We start from the raw sequence: 21,784 nt of genomic DNA, 5'->3' as shown, positions 1-21,784 counted from the left end.
GCTCCAGGTCACAAAACTTGTAAGAAATAATATACATTATTGTTTGACATGGAGGCAAGCTGGTTATTTGGTTATTATCCCTGAGTTTACAGCTGTTAATGTATGTGTTCTTACCCAAGAAAATCATCCATGTCCATCGTCCGGGCTCGTTTTTTGTCATAACCACTGTCTGTTAATAGCTTCTGGACTTTTTCTTTGATATCAAATCCCTCGTCGACCATCTGTAACAACAAAATCATAAATTATATATGTACGTACACAAGTATAGAGGGCGCGGTGGACAAATGGTTAGAGCACTGGCCGGACTCCGGATCGAGCGGTCCGGGTTTTGAGGCCTGGCCGGGGCAATGCGTTGTGTTCTTAGGCAAAACACTTGACACTCATAGTGCCTCCCTCCTCTAACCCTGCGGTGGACTAACATACCAACCGAAAGCGGGGTGGGGGGTAGTTATACTTCAAGTCGGCTTCATGCTACGGAAACTAGATTAAGCTAGTGGCCTGATAGGTCAGTAGGCTCGAACGCATCTACAATTTTCGGAAAGGCAACTGAACAGCCCGCAAATTTGGAAATTCAGGCTGTAGTTAGAGTTTTTATTTATTTTATTTATTTATTTTTTATTTGTGAGGTGGGGGGGGGGCAGGGGAGGCAGAGATGCAGAAGGGGTCTGAAAAAGCATTTCCTATGTTTTGAAGGCTGGCCGTTCGATAGGAAATCAGGCAGCCAAAAGCGAACCAAAAAACGAAAAATATTTTCTAGGCGTTCAAAGTGAATTAAAGCCACCGCCGCAAGTTTGTGGCCTCAGTTCTGAGTTCTGCATGGTTTCCTGTTTGGAGATTTTGGCACCTTTGAAATTTGCCTTGTTATAGTATGCTCGCTCGGTTTGTTATTGCTCATTCCTGTTTGCGAAATATTTTTTTTTACTATGGAAGGACAACAACAACAACAAGCTTTACTTGCATGACTATAAATACAAACAGTATTGCAAAAGCATAAAACTTAACTAAAGTGAAACTTATAACAATCATAATCGTGTATTATAGGAAAAGCACAAATACGTGTACCACGTATTTGAACGGGGAACATAACACAGAAGTGGAAGGTCCTCTTTCGGCATACCTACTACTATAACAGGAGTCTCAAGTGACTTCCTAGGAGGCGGAAACGAGACATTTTCACAATTTTTTGAGTCAATTGCCTTCATAGCGGCTTTCACAAGCTCAAGGCAGCACGCATTATCGTTCACAAGATCATTTGTCACGATATCATTGAGCAGATAGTCACGCGACACATAAATTAGACCAACATGACGAAAGAAATTGGCGAAGTACTTCTTTCGCTCGCTTTTGTTGTGATCAATCCAGTGTAGAATGATGTTAAACACATCTTCCTCTTGCTTCCATCTCCGGATAAACACTTTTAAAAAGAAATCTTTTGAAACCTTTTGCAGTTGAATCATAAAAGATATTACTAATTTGTGGTGCCAAGTTCCAAGAACACTGCTTTAATAGTTTTAGAGGTATTGTTTATTCAGTATTTTACCATTTCTTTATAGTCAAATCTTATGAAGTCATCACTGATCTAATTGGCATAATACAAAAACGTCAATATCTCTGAAACGAAAAAAGATATTTCGAAAGGCCTTTCAAATAAGCAGAAAATATTTTTCATGTCATATACACTTTAAATATGGACTTAACTCGCAATAAATTTACCATAGTAAGACCCTTTCGATATTCCCATACATTTCTTTATATTTCGAACAAACAGTCACACCGCTTGTACGGGCACCCTGCGCTGAAATTCAGGCTACTAGAAAATTAAAAAAAACAGGCCCTAGGTGATATGGAAAACAACAATGACATTTCAAGACCTAATAATACTAGAACGTTCTGTATGACCAAGAAAAGCTTTTCATTTGCATAAAAGTGAACAAATTACACTTTACAATTATCGAAGCATTTCAAAACACATTTCAAGGCTTTTCAAAGCGTTCTGCTTGATCAAGTGCCAAAGAAAAGCTTTGCCATTGCATACAAATAGTCTTTTATTGCTGGTTTGCAGCTGACGTCACAGCAGCCATGTTGGATGACAGGAACAAAGCATTCTTCTCCGTTGGGAACTAAACTTTTTTATTATGCAAATTCTGCAAAAACATGTTTTATTATTCAACATGTTTTATTGTTTTGTCAACCACAAAAGTTCTCACCAGAATTCCGTATAGTGGCGTTAATTCGGCGATGGAAGCAACTACGAGCAAGAAACAAGACATGATCATGCCACAAGAAACACAAGAAAATCCTTTCGACATTACCTTGGTGGTTGAACATGGCACAGAATTCAAAGCTCACAGAAAAGTTCTTTCAGAGGCAAGTCCTTTCTTTGAAAAGCTGCTAAACACTGACATGATGGAGTCGAAGAAAGGAGTGGTTCGATTGGAAATGCTAACCGAGGCTGGTTTACGAGCTGTGTTGGAGTTTATTTACACCGGTGACGTTCAGATATTGACTGAAGATGATGCTCGGGGCCTGATCGAGATGGCTGACTATTTGTTTATTCTGCCATTAAAAACACGGGCTCTGAGTGTTTTAGCACAGACGTTGAATACTTCAAATTGTATTTCAACCTACTATTTAGCAGAAAGATATCGATGCGAAGAGCTTGCTTCTGACGCCAAAAAGTTCATCCATTCAAATTTCACCAACGTAGCGAAAGCGGAAGAGTTTTTGATGATGTCGAGCGAGGAAGTTAACCAGTGGATTTCAAGTGACGAAATAAATGTTAGCGCAGAGGAAGATGTGTTTAATATCATTCTAACGTGGATTGATCACAACAAAAGCGAGCGAGAGAAGTATTTCGCCGATTTATTTCGTCAGGTTCGGCTAATTTATGTATCGCGTGACTTTCTATACAATAATGTCGTGACAAATGATCTTGTGGACGATAATGCATGTTGTCTGGAACTTGTGAAGGCCGCTATGAAGGCAATTGACTCCAAAAATTGTGAAAATGTCTCGTTTCCGCCTCCCAGGAAGTCTCTTGAGACTCCTGTTATAGTAGTATGTATAGAGAAAGCGGACGAGCGGCTCATGTGTTATGCTCCCCGTACAAATACATGGTACAATTTGCGTGACACTTCACCGTTGGCAAACCAAATGGTATCTTGTCACGGTACTTTGTTTACCTTCTACCACTCGAGAGGGAAGCGTGTCTATAAACAATCGCACTATTATTCATTCTTTGCTCGATGGACGCACGTACCGTACAAAGGAAAAAGAAATTTACAGCAAATTTTTGCCAGGGATGAAGATGGAATATACGCCCTGGAGTCAGAAAATGAAATTTCTTGCCCTGATTGTGTCTGTTTGTATTCAAGCGATGGGCAAGTGTTAGAAGAGTTTTTTCCTTGTGGGAAACAACATCTAACCTTTATCACGAGGTACAAACCAGAACTGAACTGCTGGGAAGACATAGCAACATTTGATTTGGGTTCAAGGACAGGTATTTGCATTGTCGCAAAAGACAATTTTATTTATTTCATTGGTGGCGTCATTCAAGGAACGAAAAAGGGCCTGACCGATGTTGACAGGTATAATCTCAACGAAAGAAAGTGGGATAAACTGGCTGATCTTCGAGAGGAAAGACATGGAGCTTCGGGAACCGCCGCGCTCGGGAAAATTTTCGTTGCTTGTGGACGGTCAGAAGCTAACTTTGTTACAACTTGTGAGGTGTACAACGAAACAACAAATGAATGGCAATTTATAGCAACACCAAGCATGGTTAGTCAATCATTTAGTGGCAGCATAATGTGTGTCGATGAAAAAGTTTACGTAGTGGACGATTTGTACCACGACCGGTGGGGAAGGGGAAAAATTGAATGCTATGACCCTGACAAGGATAAATGGAATGTCATAACTAAAATACCTAGTTCAGGTTTCCTAAATTATAGGAGAGAAATATTTCTTGTAGCATCCTGTTCAATGAGAGTTCTTATAAGAGGAGACCTTCAGTGGTCCCAGGTCATCACGTAACAAAGATGTCTTGGCCATTGATATGAACACTACCAACGAAGGTATGATGGAAACTAAGTGATGTGACTTGTATCGGTTTTGTTGGTAAAAAAACTGGAACATTAATGTCAACTTTGAAAAACAAGAATTAAGTAAATAATCAAGATTTAATTTGTCTGCCAACTTAAGAAATCAAGAAATCTCTGGTATTGTTCAAAACAAAGAACTAAACAAACCGTTTTGTAAGATTTGTCAAATATAAACTCTGGTTACTCTCCCATTTCCTGAACCCGGCTTTCTTTGGATCAGCACCAAGAACGCAAACCCTGGCCAAGTCCGATTTAAAAGTCCGTGACTCCAGTCCATTCCATTCGTTTTAGTGCATTCGTTTTCGTTTTAGTACAATTAAAACCAAAATTGGCTGACAATTCATAATGGGGACTCTACGCATGCTCATAACACGGACTCGGCCAGAGTCTGCGTTCTTGTTGCTGACCAAAGGTATAGCGGGCTCGATAGATGAAATTGATCGATTTTTTCTCAGGGTTATTAAATAAACGGCACGCAATGCATGCACAGGAAATGCAATCTGAAAAGTGTGTTGATATTTTTCAGCAAATGTGCAAATAGTGAAGTAAATAAAAACTGTATCTGACTATTTGTGTGTTAAAATGTTTTTAAAATAACTGTTAACGTTATCCAACTGAGGAGTGAGGCGTTAGAGGTCTGGTGCTGACCAAATGAGGAGCAAGCTCTGGTGACAAAATTGATCGATTTCTATTTCAGTATATCAAAGGCTCTTCGAGCATCCTCATGGTAATTGGATGAAGTGCCGTTCTTCGCTTTTTTCCAAATAAACATTCCAAAAATAACGGTCTCACTTCGTTTGCTCTTGAAAGATTTTTTCAAGGGCTTGTGTCAATGGGTCATTGATGGTTTGTACTCTCTGGCTTCGTAGCGCAAATTCTATTTTTTTTTTCACCACCAAATAAATTGTAACCTTAGAATATGTTTGTTACTGTCTGAGATCTGCTGAATTGCGCTTTAAATTACTTTTCTGTCAACACGCATATACGTACCGGACAGCGACAAGCGTTATCTCTTAGGCAGGATGAATTTTGAAGAAAGATACGCCTGAGTACTTCGTGTTTCTGCTCGCCTAAAAATGATGAAAAAACCGATGACGTGACACGAGATGACGTGACACGAAACAAAAACGTGCTGCACGGATGTCGCGTTTCTTGTGAGTTGAAACGTTTGCTAAATCACGGCACATGGCAAGCGCCGTAACTGCATGTATCTCATACCTGCTATCAGTGAGTCACAATCTCACTTCACTTGAGTTCGATAGAAAACCAGGCAGCCAAAAGCGGACATTAAAACATGAATATTTAAAATCTTAAAGCTTTTTCTCATCCTATAACCTGAAGTCACAGTAAAACACAAACCCTTAAAATCGCTGAAATTCGCCTTTTGTAGCCACAGACCATGAATATGTACTTTACTCGTAATTCTCATACTTCATTAAAAAAAAAAAAAAAAAAAAAAAAAAAAAAAAAAAAAAAAAAAAAAAACCCTTTTTTTTTAACCCCCCATTTTTTTCAAAGAAAAAAAAAAAAAAAAAAAAAAAAAAAAAAAAAAAAAAAAAAAAAAAACAAAATAAAAAAATCCTTAATTTCATGAACCTTAGTTTACGTCATTGTTAATTAAATCACACTATTTTCCAGCATTGTTATTTTAAGACACCTTTATTTCCGGAAAAGTTATGTTTAACCGACATTTACTTCTCCGCCAAATCTGCAGGATTAACATCAAATTCGAGTTAATTAACTGCATGTAAGCACACGCCACACGATGATTCGCGTCAATTAAATGCATGGTAACATAAATTTTCGACAATTCGCGTTAATTTTATTACGCGTACATTTTGTTTGCGTTGTTAAAATGCTTCGTTATATTCCTATAATAAGGTATTCTTCTTTTATGATTCGACTGAAAAAAGTTTTTACAAGATTTTTATTTATTAGTGTTAAGTCGGCGATGAAAGCAACTACGAGTAGGAAACAAAACATATTCATGCCACAAGAAACAAACGTGATGTGGCAACGCATGATTGGGGTGGCAAGTGAGTTCAAAGAACAGAACCTGATAAAATGCACGTGTTGTTTAATATGCAATTTATCTGCGTCAGCTCTCAAAAAAGAATAAACAAATAGATTTGGATTTGGTACACCGTGCTTGCTATCACGTAGCATAGAGTCATCGAAACGTTCTTTGTAAACGACCGTCAACAAGCCAAGATTCCTTAGTCTTACAACTCAACTACAAAATTTTAATTAGATTTCCATTTAGTGGTGAATTCAGCGATGGGTGTTACAAAAACAGAACAAGACATATTCATGCCACAAGAAACACAAGAAAATCCTTTCGACATTACCTTGGTGGTCGAAGATGGCAAAGAATTCAAAGCTCACAGAAAACTTCTTTCAGAGGCAAGTCCTTTCTTTGAAAAGCTGCTAAACACTGACATGATGGAGTCTAAGAAAGGAGTGGCTCGATTGGAAATGCTAACCAAGGCTGGTTTAGCAGCTGTGTTAGGGTTTATTTACACCGGTGACCTTCAGATATTAACTGAAGATGATGCTCGGGGCCTGATCGAGATGGCTGACTATTTGTTTATTCTGCCATTAAAAACTCTGGCCGGGAGAGTTTTGGCACAGACATTAAATACTTCAAACTGTATTTCAACTTACTATTTTGCAGAAAGGTATCGATGCGAACAGCTTACTTCTGACGTTAAAAAGTTCGTCCATTCAAATTTCACCAACGTAGCGAAAGCGGAAGAGTTTCTGAACATGTCGAGCGAGGAAGTTAACCAGTGGATTTCAAGTGACGGAATAAATGTTAGCACAGAGGAAGATGTGTTTAAGATAATTCTAACTTGGATTGATCACAACAAAAGCGAGCGAAAGAAGTACTTCGCCGATTTATTTCGTCAGGTTCGGCTGATTTATATTTCGCGTGACTATCTGCTCAATGATATCGTGACAAATGATCTTGTGAACGATAATGCGTGCTGTATTGAACTTGTGAAGGCCGCTATGAAGGCAACTGACACCAAAAATTCTAAAAATGTATCGTTTCCGCCTCCCAGGAAGTCACTTGAGACTCCTGTTATAGTAGTCAGAGCTGGAATACGGGAAGAGGACGAGCAGCTGCTGTGTTATGTTCCCCGTACAAATACGTGGTACAAGTTGAGTGACTTTTCACCGCCGCCGATGAAGCAAATGGTATCTTGTCACGGCACATTGTATACTTTATTTAAAAGCTGGACTCTGGAGCGTGACTATAAACTATTACGCTATGCTATGATTCACTCTTTGATCGATGGACTGACGTACCGTACAAAGGAAAAAGAGATTTACAGCAAATTTTTGTCATTGATAACAATGAAGATGGAATTTACGCTCTGGAATCAGAAAATGAAATATCTTGCCCTGATTGTGTCTCTTTGCATTCTTGCAGTGGGCCCGAGCAAGTGTCAGAATTTTCTCCTTGTGGGAAACAACATCTTTCCTACATCACAAAGTTCAACCCGGAATCGAACTCCTGGGAAGACATAGCAACATTTGATTTTGGTTTAAGGAGAGGAATTTGCATTGTCGCCAAAGACAATTTTATTTATTTCATTGGTGGCCGCGTTGAAGGAACGTACATGTTCTTAGCCGATGTTGACAGGTATGATCTCATCGAAAGAAAATGGGACAAACTGGCTGATCTCCGTGAAGGGAGGGACAGCGCTTCCGGAACCGCGACACACGGGAAAATTTTCATTGGTGGTGGAAATTGGGCAAATTGTTATGAGTGTGCAGGTTGTGAAGTGTACAACGAAACAACAAATGAATGGCAAGTTATAGCAACACCAAGCATATTTAGTCCATCATTTGGTGGCAGCATAATGTGTGTCGATGACAAAGTTTATGCAGTGGACATTTTGTACCATGACGGGCGGGGAAGGGGAAAAATTGAATGCTATGACCCTGACGAGAATGAATGGAATTTCATAACTAAAATACCTGTTCCAAATGTCCTACATGAAAGGGTAGTATATGTATGTTCCTGCTCAATGAGAGGTTTTTTAGGAGGAAACTTTCAGTGGACACAGGTCATCACGTGACAAAAATGTCTCGGCCATTAAGGACATCATACGTGATGATATGACTTAGAACAAAGTCAACTGTTACGAGACTTGTATAGGATTTTTTAAGTGCAAAAATGGTACATTAATCTAAACTATTCAAAACAAGAGTTAAGTTAACCAGCAAGATTTGATTTAATTGGAAACTTGAGTAATCAAGAAAGCTTGGGAACAAACAAAAAATAAACAAATTGTTTTGTAAGATTTTTGATATGTTTTAATCTGGTTACTCTCTCATTTCCAGAGCTTGCTTTTATTTTGATAAAGATCAAGGACTCTGGTAGCCTTCCGCGGCCCCCCCCCCCCCCTCCCCTCCCCCCCGCCCCGAACGCCTGGAACAGGCTAGACTCTGGCCATGTGCGATTTCAAAGTCCGTGACTCATGGACTTCCGGTTCTTTTGCGCAGACTCAAATTATTCCACTCTAATTGGCTGACAATTGATAATAAGCAATCTACGCATGCTCAAAAAAATAAGACGTGGCCAAGTTACGGTCACGTTCTTGGTGCTGACCAAAAGAATAGCAGGCTCTGCAGACGAGATAAATTTATGCTTTCTTCAGCGTTAAAAACTAAACGGCACGCAATGCATGCAGAGGCGATGCCACCTGAAAAGTGTCTTGATATTTTCAGGAAATTTGCAAAAGTAAGTAAATAAAAGTATCAGACAACTTGTGTGTTTAAAATGATTTTATCCAACTGAGGGGTGAGGTGTTAGAGGTCTAAGAGCGTCGCAACATGAAGCGAGAGCGTTTAGATGTTGGGGGGGGGGGGGGGAGGGGTGGGTAAACAGCATTTCGTACGTTTGGAAGGCCAGAAGTTCGATAACAAACCAGACAGCCAAAAGCGAACGTAAAAACATGAATATTTCTGCCACGTTTAATATTCAATATAAACAAGCTTGTACTCTTTCTATAACGTATAGTATCAGTCAACGCAAGACCCTTTTAATCGCTCAGCCCATTTTGAGCCGCAGAGAGAAATAAATAAATTCACTGAGGTAGGTTTCCGTTTATAACGAAATATGGACTTCGTCCGCAGTAACTTTACTATAATAAGACCCTTTCGATATTCCCATACATTTCTTTGTATTTTGAACAAACAATCACACCGCTTGTACGGGCACCCTGTGCTGAAATTTCAGGCTACTAGAAAATTCCAAGACAGATCTTAGGGCGATGTGGGAAAAAATGACGACATTCCAAGACTTAATAATACTAGAACGTTCTGTTTGACTAAGAAAGGCTTTTCATTTTCATTCAAAAGTAAACAAATTACACTTTACAATTATCGAAACATTTCAAAACACGTGTTGCTGTTCACTGTCTTTAGCGACAAGTTTATAATCACATTCAGGCTACTAAAAAATCTGGTTAAGCTGTGTTAGTTTACACATACATGCAATATGGGAAAACAACGACATTCCAAGACTTTGCAAAGCGTTCTGCTTGATCAAGTGCCAAAGAAAAGATTTTCAATTGCATTCAACAGTTAACAAATTATACTTTACAATTGACGAAACATTTCAAAGCACATGTTGCTGTTCACCGGCGGTTTTCGCAGATCTTGAAACGTCCCCGATGCCCGGTGAAAATTATTGCATGACAGGTTGATAACTACATGACTTGACTGGGTAAGAGTAATTTGAAATATTCAAAAACACATGCAGATGAACAAGTAGTCCATTTATATGCATCTCAAAAATAGCTGAACATCATTCAGGTGGAAACCTAATAACAAAACCACTAGTGATTGCTGTACCGTCACGACTATTGAAACGAATCCTTTACACCATAAGCAACGCTCAATGATGCTGGGTACAAGTTTGTATTGCGAGCAAGTCCGCTCGCGAATTTCTTGTTGATATTTCAGGCTTTATTTTAGCCGTTAAATTATTCAGGCTAGTTGACGACGTCATAGAGTGACCGCATCGATCATTTCAATGGAAACGGCTGTCAAGAAGCCATAAGTAACATTCTTAAGTCTTTAATATATATCAATTACAAAAGTTTTCACAAGATTCCTATTTAATAGTGTTATTTCGGCGATGGGAGCAACTACGAGTAAGAAACAAGACATATTCATGCCACAAGAAACACACGACAATCCTTTCGACATTACCTTGGTGGTCAAAGATGGCACAGAATTCAAAGCTCACAGAAAAGTTCTTTCAGAGGCAAGTCCTTTCTTTGAAAAGCTGCTAAACACTGACATGATGGAGTCTAAGAAAGGAGTGGTTCGATTGGAAATTATAACCAAGGCTGGTTTAGGAGCTGTGTTGGAGTTTATTTACACCGGTGACGTTCAGATATTGACTGAAGATGATGCCCGGGGCCTGATCGAAATAGCTGACTATTTGTTTATTCTGCCATTAAAAACTCTGGCTGGGAGAGTTGTGGCACAGACGTTGAATACTTCAAACTGTATTTCAACTAACCATTTTGCAGAAAGATATCGATGCGAAGAGCTTGCTTCGGCCGCCAAAAAAATCATTCATGCAAATATCAACGTAACGAAAGCGGAAGAGTTTGTGAACATGTCGAGCGACGAAGTTAACCAGTGGATTTCAAGTGACGAAATAAATGTTAGCGCAGAGGAAGATGTGTTTAAGACAATTCTAACTTGGATTGATCACAACAAAAGCGAGCGAAAGAAGTATTTCGCCGATTTATTTCGTCAGGTTCGACTAATTTATGTATCGTATGACTATCTATTAAACGATATCATGACAAATGATCTTGTGAACGATAATGCGTGCTGTCTGGAACTTGTGGAAGGCACTAATAAGGCAATTGACTCAAAAAATTCTAAAAATGTCTCGTTTCCGCCTCCCAGGAAGTCACTGGAGACTCCTGTTGTAGTAGTAGGTATACAAAAAGAGGAAAACCGTATGCGGAGAGAGGACCCCCACGAGCATCTCATGTGTTTTGTTCCCCGTACAAATACTTGGTACAAGTTGCGTGACACTTCACCGCGGGTGACGCAAATGGTATCTTGTCACGGTAAGTTGTATACTTTCTTTGCTGATCCGACTCTGGAGCGTGACTATAAACTTTCACGCTATGATTCATTCTTTGACCGATGGACGCACGTACCGTACAAAGGAAAAAGAGATTTACAGCAAATTTTTGTCAGTGACAACAGTAAAGATGGACTTTACGCTCTGGAATCAGAAAATGGAACATCCTGCCCTGATTGCGTCTTTTTCCATTCTTGCAGTGGGCCCGAGCGAGTGTCAGAATATTTTCCTTGTGGGAAACAACATCTTTCCTACATCACGAGGTACAAACCAGAATCGAACTCTTGGGAAGACATATCATCATTGTATTTAGGTTTAAGGATAGGTATTTGCATTGTGGCAAAAGACAATTTTATTTACTTCATTGGTGGCGCCATTCGAGGAATGAACAAAGTTCTGACCGATGTTGACAGGTATGACCTCAGTAAAAGAAAATGGGACAAACTGGCTAACCTTCGAGAAGCAAGATGTTATGCTACTGGAACCGCCTTACGCGAGAAAATTTTCATTACTCGTGGTTCTTTTCCTGAATTTACTTGTGAAGTGTACAGCGAAACAACAAATGAATGGCAATTTATAGCAACATCAAGGAGTTCACCTTATGGCAACATAATGTGTGTTGATGATAAAGTTTATGTAGTGGACAATTTGTGGTGCAACTGGGGAGAAAGAGGAGAAATTAAATGCTATGACCCTGACAAGAATGAATGGAATATCATAACTAAAATACCTGTTCCAGATGTCCTAAGTTGGAGGACAACATTTAATGTAAGATCCTGTTCAATGAGAGTTTTTATAGGAGGTAACCTTCAGTGGACACAGGTCATCACGTGACAAAAATGTTTCGCCCCTTAACATGGAGAACATATGTGAAGGTATAACGAAAACTGACTCACGACTTAGTCACCTGAATTTATCGGGTTTTTTGGTGAAAAAAATGTTATATTAATCTACACTATGACAAACAAGAGTTAAGTTAACAACCAAGATTCCATTCGACTTGCAAGTTAAGAAATCAAGAAAGCTCGGGAACATATCAAAACTACACAGATAGTTGTGAAAGATTTTCGATATGTACACTTTAGTTACTCTTCCATTTCCTGACCCGCTTTTCTTTTGAACAGCACCAAGGATGCGTCAGACTTTGGCCAAGTCCGATTTAAAAGTCCGTTCACGATTTATGGACTTCCAGTCACTGTGCATAGTCTCGTATTGTACCATTCAAATTGACTGACAAAATGAGCACTCTGTGCATGCTCAAAAATTTGGAGTTGGCCAGAGTGTGCGATCTTGGTGCTGACCAAAAGTATAGCAGGCTCTGCAGAAGAGGTTAATTGATTCTTTCTATTGTAAACGGCACGCAATGCATGCAGACGCGATGCCATCTCACAAGTGTGTTGATATTTTAAGGAACATTTGCACAAAAAGTAAATAAAAGTATCTGACAACTTGTGTGTTTTTAGTGATTGTTAACAAACTGAGGAGTGAGGCGAATCGGCACCAGTAACACTCACCAGTGGGTGAGAGAGTGAAGAATGGTTGGCTGGTTGGTTGGTTGGTTGGTTAATTGGTTGGTTGGTTGGCTGGATGGGTGGGTAGGTGAGTGAGAGAGTGGGGATTGATTGATTGATTGATTGATTGATTGATTGATTGGTTGGTTGGACGGTTGGTTTGTTGTGTGGAACTGTTTAATTCCAAATTAATATGATTGTTATGTGTCAAAAAGTGCCTATGAAGTAAGGTGTTTTCCTTTTTTCTAATAATTAACAATTGGTTCATGCTTTAGCGTGCACCATCGAGTTTTATACAATAGCCGAGATATTGCGCGCGTTGTGATTGGTTGATGCCTTTAATCTATTAGAGTACAGACCCACAGATGACGTCACGGGGTGGTGTGACTCGCGCGCGTGATCAGAGTTCATAGTCCAAATCAGAGTTGTCGGCAAAGTTTTTTCAAACTCGCGGGGTCAACAACAAAACAAAAAAGTTCAGCTTAATAACAAATCTACAGAGAGAAATAATACGCCAAGCATCGTTCACCTTTCGAAGCATTTAACTGGGCTAAACACGTTTGAAGAAGACAATGAATTATTCGAGAAATTATCGAAATCTGTTTGAAAGTGTTTGACCAATGTTGTACAGTTGGACGACGCCACGGGAAACAAATGAATGGCGGTTGAACGCTTAGGTTAATGCTTACAGATTTGAACAACTTTCCAAATGGAATAAAGGTTAGTTTTTTCATTGACTTTCAATTTTCCATTTTTCTGTTTTTTTAATCGGTTTAACAGTGCTTCGTGGTTACGGCAACTTAATCGTGAAATGAAAACAGCTTTAGCTCACTGGTTGCGACATTGCTCACACTGAAGTGTACTGAAGTCTTGTGTTATTGTATAAAACAAATAGATTCCATTTTGCCGTGGGTCTGTTCAGTTATAGATCACAGAAGGCGTCAAAATGTGGTATGAACATCAGTGACCCACTCGCCTAGCGGCTCGTGGGCCACTTTTTTGTTCCTACCCCATTTTGACGTCATCTGTGATCTATAACTGAACAGACGCACGGCAAAATGGAATCTATTTGTTAAAGTGTATATGACATGAAAAATATTTTCTGCTCATTTGAAAGGCCTTTCGAAATACAGAAGAATGGCGTATTTCTTTTCAAAATATCTATTTTTGTTTCAGAGATATCGACGTTTTTGTATTATGCAAATTAGATCAGTGATGACGTCACAAGATTTGACTCTAAAAATGGTAAAATACTGAATAAACAATATCTCTAAAACTATTAAAGCAGTGTTCTTGGAACTTGGCACCACAAATGTGCATCACAAAAGAAACAAAATGTTACTCTTAGGGCTGTTGCCATGACAACAGTTTTGCCGCTGGTGCTGTCTCAATAAAACTGAAATTCCCAGTTTTTGTCTTAAACCAAGATCCATCTAGCGCAGCCAAACCAATGGTGGGAATTAAGGCAATATGGGAACTATGTCTGTTCTAAGCAGGACCCTTTGTCTCACTTTAGAGGTCAGATATGAGGATATTTGTCTTTTTGACAGAGAGAGACTGGAGCTGAAAGAGTTGCTATGGCAACAATACTAAGGGTGTCATTTTGTTCCTTTTGTGATGTACATTTGTGGTGCCAAGTTTCAAGATCACTGCTTCAACAGTTTTAGAGATATTGTTTATTCAGTATTTTACCATTTTTAGAGTCAAATCATGTGACATCATCACTGATCTAATTTGCATAATACAAAAACGTCAATATCTCTGAAACGAAAAAAGATATTTCGAAAAGAAAAACGCCATTCTTCTGTATTTCGAAAGGCCTTTCAAATAAGCAGAAAATATTTTTCATGTCATATACACTTTAAATGGAGCACGCGGTAAGTTTGGAGAGCACGAAAGAAGCGTAACTCTAGCTTCTTGAGTGCTCTCCAAACTTCCCAAGTCCTCCATAACTCGATAGTGCACAGCTAAAAGCATGAACCAATTGTTTTATAACATTGCCTTTTGAATTGTGCATCAAAACCGACGCGAAAAAATAAACTAACTGGATTCATGACCGTGTGAGAAAACAAACATAGTGAGCAAAACATGCAGAGAGCAGATTCGTTTAGGGTTAAAAGAGTAAAAAAGTTCGGTTTCATGCTTAGTTTTTAATATTTTCTTGACCGATTTTATTCGTGGTTGCCTTGTAGAAGGGCCGTAATGAAAAAAAACGTTTTTCTTTTGAAAACGGTGGTTGGATGTCGTTCGCTGAATTATATTCGCCCCAGCAGTCGAAATCACAACAGAGCCGTTGACGCTTTGGTGTACGGCTTAAAACGCGAAAAAATTTCGTTTGGTTGCTAGTTTTAATTCCATCGAACTGTTGTAATTCATGGTTGGCCGATTCTTCCACGTTAGGGCCGTGAAAAAATGTTTTTCGTCCTTCGAGACTCGCGCGTTAGTTTTTGTTGTTTGTCAGTTTGAATGAAGAAAAGCACACACAGAACTCACAAGATTGACGGCGAAATCGAATATATTTTCCCTTTCGCTCTCCTTTTTATAATAAGAAACAGCTTACCTTGAAGCTCGTATCCTTGAAAAAATATTGAAAAGATTCGCTTTCCATAAACCAAAGATAAGATTTCATCGCTTTCCCAAAACACAGCGTATGAGCTTTACTCAGTGAGATTTTCACTCGTCGATTACGTCATCAGCGTGCACCATCGGGATTTTGAGCACGCTAACGTATACTGAATTTGATTACGCGGCTCTGCTAGCTATGTTATAACTTCCTCTCGTTTAAAAGTTGCATTGTTTAGCGCGACAAAAATCGTTCATCGAGTGCTAAAGAAAATATTTTCATTTGCAAAGTTAACAAATTACACTTAACAATTATCAAAACATTTAAAAACACATGTTCCTGTTCGCTGTCTTTCACACAATGTCCGATGAAAACTTTTAGCATGACAGGTTGATAACTACTTACTTGACTAAGTAAGAATAATTTTGGATTATTCAAAACAACAGATGGACTGATAGGCCCTTACCATGCGTTCAAAAATAACTAAGCATCATTCAGGCGGAAACCTGATAACAAAACCACTAGTGATAGCTGTACCGTCAGAACTATTTACTGCTGAAAAAAATCAGACTTGGCCAGAGTCCATGTTCTTGGTGCTGACTAAAAGAAATGTGGGCTCTAGAGACGAGATTCTTTCTGAGTATTAAAATAAACGGCACGCAATGCATGCAGAGGCGATGCATTCTCACAAGTGTGTTGATATTTTTCACGAAATTTGCAAAAATAAGTAAATAAAAGTATCCGACAACTAGTGTGATTATTATCCAACTGAGGAGTGAGGTGTTAGAGGTCAAAGAGCGTCGCAGCAGGTAGGTTTACGCTTAAATATGGACTTCATTCGCAATAACTTTACTATAGTAAGACCCTTTCGATATTCCCACACATTTCTTTATATTTCGAACAAACAGTCACACCGCTTGTACGGGCACCCTGTGAGAAATTTAGACTACAGTGGAACCCCGATATAACGATATGCCAAGGAAGCAGTAAAATTATATCGTTATATCGAGGAATCGTTATATCGAAACTCCCGATATAACGATTTATTATTCAACAGATGCGCGCGCTGCCCATATATGGTCAAAATGTTAATGATATCTGTCATCCGTACATAACAGATATCCTGCGATATACGTAGGTTGCGAAGATTCGTCCGAAATCTTGCAGAGCGCTGCATAATTACAGTTTCTCTTTCTGCAAAATGTGTTTCGTTGACAATTTGTTGAATAATAAAACAATTATCTTGCTCAATCTTGCGGAATATCGTCTTATTTTAGCCAACTCGGCCTACGGCCTCGTCGGCTAAGTATCAGGCGATATTCCGCGCGATTTCGCAGGATAATTGTTAAATGACCGTAAAATAGCCGAAAATATCGTTATATCGGGGTAAACCTGACAAATACTTTTTTACTGCATATTAAAGGAGGATAAAGTTGATAAAGATGCTTAGAACACAGTATCATTTTCGTATATCATCGTCAAAGCTGTTTACAGAAACGGTAGAGATATAGAGATTACTCCATGGAAAATGCGCGCGTACGATTTTTATTCACGAGTTGAGTAGTATCAGAAAACGAACGAGTGAGCGTAGCGAACGAGTGAGTTTCTGATACAACTCTACGAGTGAATAAAAATCGTACAAAGCATTTTCCATGGTGTAATTTGTTTATTTTATAGATACTGAGGTTTTTGAAAAGCAAATTATATCGCTCGACTTTTTATCAGTTACGTGCGTGTTTAGGAAACCCATTCATCTGCCATAAACTAAAATAACTAAAACATGTTTGTCTTTTAAAATCACATCTTTAATAAAGTAGCACAAGAAATGAGACGTCAGTTTATACTCTCACAACTTTTACAGAAACAACTTTTGATAGAAAACCTGACTGAGACTTGTACAAAACTTGCAAGTTCCAGTTTAATGTTTTAACACAACAAAACAGCGCTAAACGCTGAATAACTCAACGCGAACTCCAGCGAACTTTTACCAAATTAAATCAAGAAAACAGTCTGCCAAAACCAAGGACAAACCTGCAGTGTCCTAGTCATCATCTGTATCAAAACTCGCTACAATCCCTCGGAAAGAAGACGGCCTGTATTCTTGTCCTTCCTTTGTGCGAATTTACTCAAAGGTTTATTCAACTCGACAGGAGGAATTTCGGTTATCTCGCTTCGTGTTTCTCTTTTGTTTGAAGAAACGTTGTGACAACAAGGCCGTCTTGTTTCCTTTATAGTGTTTTGGTTTTCCTGTTCTGCAATATAAACGACTCAGTGGAGCCGTTAAAAACACAAACAAACCTTGAACGTGTCTCCGCCATGTCGCCGGTGTTTACGATGAGAATCAAAATGGCGATACGTGGTGTTCACATGTGAGTTTTCGTCGTTCGCGCTTGTGATTGGACGAACGACGTTTTTTCACTAGTGAATTTTTATCGTTCGCCTTTACTATTGGCTAATGCATTTTACGTATCATTTGTACGCAATCGTTTTTTCGTGAGAAAATCTCAGTATCTATGATATAATACTCAATTACTGTAATGTTATTGCATCAAATTCTATTTTTTGCTTAAATTGTGACCGTGCACTGATTATATCGTTACATCGGGAAAGATTTTGCGTTTGGTCCGCTAAATCCTTATCGTTATATCGGGAATATTGTTATATCGAAGATCGTTATATCGGGGTTCTGTCCCATACATGCATTTTACTGTAACTTTTGCCGGGACAAAGAATATTCATCGTTATATCGGGAATATCGTTATATCGAGGATCGTTATATCGGGGTTCCACTGTACTAGAAAATTCGAAAACAGGCCCTAGGCGATATGGAAAACAATAAAGACATTCCAAGACTTAATAATACTAGTATTCTCACCGGGGCCCGCGCAAACAAACACCCTAATTTCCCATTCCACGTGCCCAGTTACTTTGGCAACTGCAAACCATGCCGCTGACTATGTACAGGTATATATATAGCTTCTCAGTACACGTGTATTCTGTCTTTTCGTGAAGTGCTGGCGTACTTTTGCATCGGCTCCTCGTTTACTCTAGCGTCATCGCTGCGCCCTCCGTCTGCCCATTACACAAGTCCTGGTGCTCTTATCCAGGAGATTTGGCTACTCGTTTATACGTTCAACATGTTTATCCTCACTTTGCCGCTGCTTCTCTATTTCATGCGTGCCAACTGCAAATACACCACCCGCTAGCGCTCTAGCAATTCCTACAGAGAAGAGTCGGAGGTCTGTTATCTGAGTCTTCGCTCGCATGTTAGTCTTCCGTTCCTCAATCAGGTTTAGTTTGTTATACGGTTTTAGCTTATTCTACTTATTTTGCATTGTGTTGTTTGCGTTGTTTGTGAAGCTACCTTCGCGTCCCGAGCTATGGTGTATTTGTCTCATTCGCGGCCCTTCCCTCGCTTTTTCGTTTCTTCCCTTTACCTGTTTTCTGTATTTTTAGTTGGGTTCTACTATCCTATCTGGTTTAATTGTCTGTTTGTTTGTTTTTAAGGTTTTGTTCATTACTCGGTTTTTTGTCCCTATATTTCGTTTCACGGCCTTTAGTTTTCGTCGCTTTGTGTCACGCCACGTGTTTTCATTCATCCCCCTTAGTGTTTTCTTTGGTATTTGTTCTGCATTTTTTATTTATCGGTATTTTTGCATGGTATTTCAGTATTTAGTTTAGTTTTGGCGTGGTTTCTCGTATTTTATATTTCATTGCTTGTTGTTTACCTCTTCAACTAGTTTGTCACACCTTTTTGGTTGCGTTGCGATCTCACCTTTTGTTCTACTTTCCTATTGTCCCTTCGTTAGCTGTCGGTATTGTTTGTCTTTTCTTGTGTTATTGTTTAATTACATTATTGAGGGAACAGAATAAAAAATAAAAAGCGTAAAACGGGAGAGGAGGAAGGAGGAGAAGCTTAAACATGGGAGAAATGTACAAAAAAGGAAAAAAAATGGAAATTAAGAGATGAAAAAATGAGAAAAAGAAGAAGTCAGAAAAAGAAAAGGAGAGAAGAAAAAGAAAAGAAAAGAGAAAAAAAGAGAAAAAAAAAAGAAGTAGAAAAGAAATGAAGAGATCAACAAAAAGATATTGAGAGAAAGAAGACTCAAGTTCTCAACTCAAGATGAGTTACAAGAAAAGAGAACTAAAAAGGAGAAAAAATAAAATGAAAAAATATAAAAAGATCACTTATTATCGTTGTATCTGGAGGCGAGATTAACCGCCGCGTCGGCTTGTCCCGAAAGGGCTTATCTTAAACCTTGCACTCTGTCCTAGACGGGGTATTCCGGGGCTCGCCGTGTGGTTGGTTTTTCCCCTTCCAAGTCGTTGTATGTTATCTTTGAGACTGCGTTTATATACTATTTTCGTGGTCCTGGTTGACTCCGGGGAGCTCACTTCGGTTTTGATCTCGAGGTTGCGGTATTTTTCGAGCTTTAATCTTTTGATAGCTGATATTGCGTTTGGTAGGGGGAAAACCCCTCATGGCGAGCCCCAGCACTCAGTTAGAAATGTCCATTTGCTTGCTTTTTGTTGCTGTTCCCTATAGTTTCGTTTTGGTGACATATTTTGCTATATTTTACGAGTGTCTTGCCGTAATTATATTATTGTAAATGCTTACACGCTTTCTGAGTTTTGGGAGGAAGACTCTTGTTTTCTTTCAAGTTTAAGAAAATGTACCGAGAAATCACCCACTTTACAAAGAAGGCAAAGAGAAAGAGAGCATCGGAACGAGGTTGGCTGTTCTTAGCTTGGGGCTTAGGTGAGCGGGTACCGTAGGAGTCGCCTCGTTCCCATAACTTAACTATAACCGGGGTGATTGATAGTAAGGGCTCCGGTGGGAATTGTTTACATATTCTCACCGGGGCCCGCGCAAACAAACACCCTAATTTCCCATTCCACGTGCCCAGTTACTTTGGCAACTGCAAGCCATGCCGCTGACTATGTACAGGTATATATATAGCTTCTCAGTACACGTGTATTCTGTCTTTTCGTGAAGTGCTGGAGGACTAAGCATTGGCGACCCACCCACCTCCCTGCAGCGATGACCTATGTACTTGCCGTATTGGAGCTCTCGCTCTCTCTCACCTTCGGAGTCGCCTCGTTCCCATAACTTAACTATAACCGGGGTGATTGAGAGTAAGGGCTCCGGTGGGAATTGTTTACAATTCTGCTTGATCAAGAAAAGCTTTTCATTTGCATTCAACAGTTAACAAGTTACACTTTACAATTATCGAAACATTTCAAAACACATGTTGCTGTTCACTGTCTTTAGCGACAGGTTTATAACCACATTCAGGCTACTAAAAAATCTGGTTAAGCTGTGTTAGTTTACACATATATGCAATATGGGAAAACAACGACATTCCAAGACTTTGCAAAGCGTTCTGCTTGATCAAGTGCCAAAGAAAAGATTTTAAATTGCATTCAAAAGCTAACAAATTATAATTTACAATTAACGAAACATTTCAAAACACATGTTGCTGTTCACTGTGTTTCGTAGATCTTGAAACGTCACCGATGCCCGGTGAAAATTATTGCATGACAGGTTGATAACTACATTACTTAACTGGGTAAGAGTAATTTGGATTATTGAAAAACACATGCAGATGTACTATACAAGTAGTCCATTGACATGCAACTCAAAAATAACTGAACATCAATCAGGAAACTTGATAACAAAACTAGTAGCGATCTCTCTTCGTTGTTAAAACAAAAACCTTTATACCATAAAGGATGATGCTCCATACATTTTTTTTTTTTTGCGAGCAAGTCCGCTCGCAAATTTCTTGTTGATATTTCAGGCCTTCATTTCAGCCGTTAAAAAATTCAGGCTAGTTGATGACGTAAACTATCTAATACTACTAGTGGTAACCACAGGTCAGAAAGTGCGGGCCTTGACGCACTTAGAAAAGGTACTGGTACGAGAGTGCGTAATTTTAGATGGTAGTGTCGATAAATAAATGATTAAATGGACAAAAGACAATTATCCCGAGTAACGCGTCACGCAAGGAACGCATGTTTTTATCGTTTTGGGAAGTGTAATCGAGCACGCGGTGTGAATTGAGATGTGATTTTTGTCAGTCGGTAAACTCGCTATGTTGTGCTCGCCTTTTATTAACGTGGCGCGATTAATGATAAATCACGCTTAATTGCCGTTAACCGGCCGCGAACCAGCCAGAGTTGTTTTTTGTCGGATTGACAGTTGAAGTGTAGGCGAGCACGCGGTGTGAATTGAGATGTGATTTTCCTCGGTCGATAAACTCGCTATGTTGTCAGTGTTATAACGAATTTCTCGAGAATAACCGTTGTTGGAATCATTCGCTTTGCCGTGGTTTATGCGTGATACAATCAGAGCAAATTTTCGCAAAAGCAACACCCGTAAAACAAGTCTTCCATGTGACAGAAGCCTAGATCTTATGTGACAATCGTTCTTGGAGAACAGATTTTCTCTTCCGGTGTTACGACAAACTGTCGTGATTGACACATT

The 21,784-nt window shown here is 39.2% G+C and overlaps 2 protein-coding genes across 2 annotated transcripts; both read left to right on the top strand.

Moving 5' to 3' along the window:
* The first annotated feature begins 2,238 nt into the window (after positions 1 to 2,238).
* On the top strand, positions 2,239 to 4,029 carry LOC144637625 (kelch-like protein 40). The gene has a single exon (XM_078496684.1). It carries the CDS (start codon positions 2,239 to 2,241, stop codon positions 4,027 to 4,029), a length of 1,791 nt encoding a protein of 596 aa, XP_078352810.1.
* Positions 4,030 to 5,945: 1,916 nt separating this feature from the next.
* On the top strand, positions 5,946 to 12,057 carry LOC144637624 (kelch-like protein 38). The gene is made up of 2 exons (XM_078496683.1): positions 5,946 to 7,187; positions 11,086 to 12,057. Exons 1-2 carry the CDS (start codon positions 6,375 to 6,377, stop codon positions 12,055 to 12,057), a joined length of 1,785 nt encoding a protein of 594 aa, XP_078352809.1. The 5' UTR covers positions 5,946 to 6,374.
* Positions 12,058 to 21,784: the final 9,727 nt, after the last annotated feature.

Source organism: Oculina patagonica, chromosome 14 (assembly GCF_052425735.1).
Source record: "Oculina patagonica isolate OP01 chromosome 14, crgOcupat, whole genome shotgun sequence".
Taxonomy (NCBI): Eukaryota; Metazoa; Cnidaria; class Anthozoa; order Scleractinia; family Oculinidae; genus Oculina; species Oculina patagonica.
This window is presented reverse-complemented; position numbering and strand designations above follow the sequence as displayed.

Bases quoted from the DNA above. Each gene is read 5' to 3' on its own strand.
- LOC144637625 (XM_078496684.1), top strand. From the start codon at position 2,239: ATGGAAGCAACTACGAGCAAGAAACAAGACATGATCATGCCACAAGAA.
- LOC144637624 (XM_078496683.1), top strand. From the start codon at position 6,375: ATGGGTGTTACAAAAACAGAACAAGACATATTCATGCCACAAGAAACA. The intron at 7,188-11,085 runs GTAGTCAGAGCT...ATACAAAAAGAG, and splicing joins CACTTGAGACTCCTGTTATA to GAAAACCGTATGCGGAGAGA.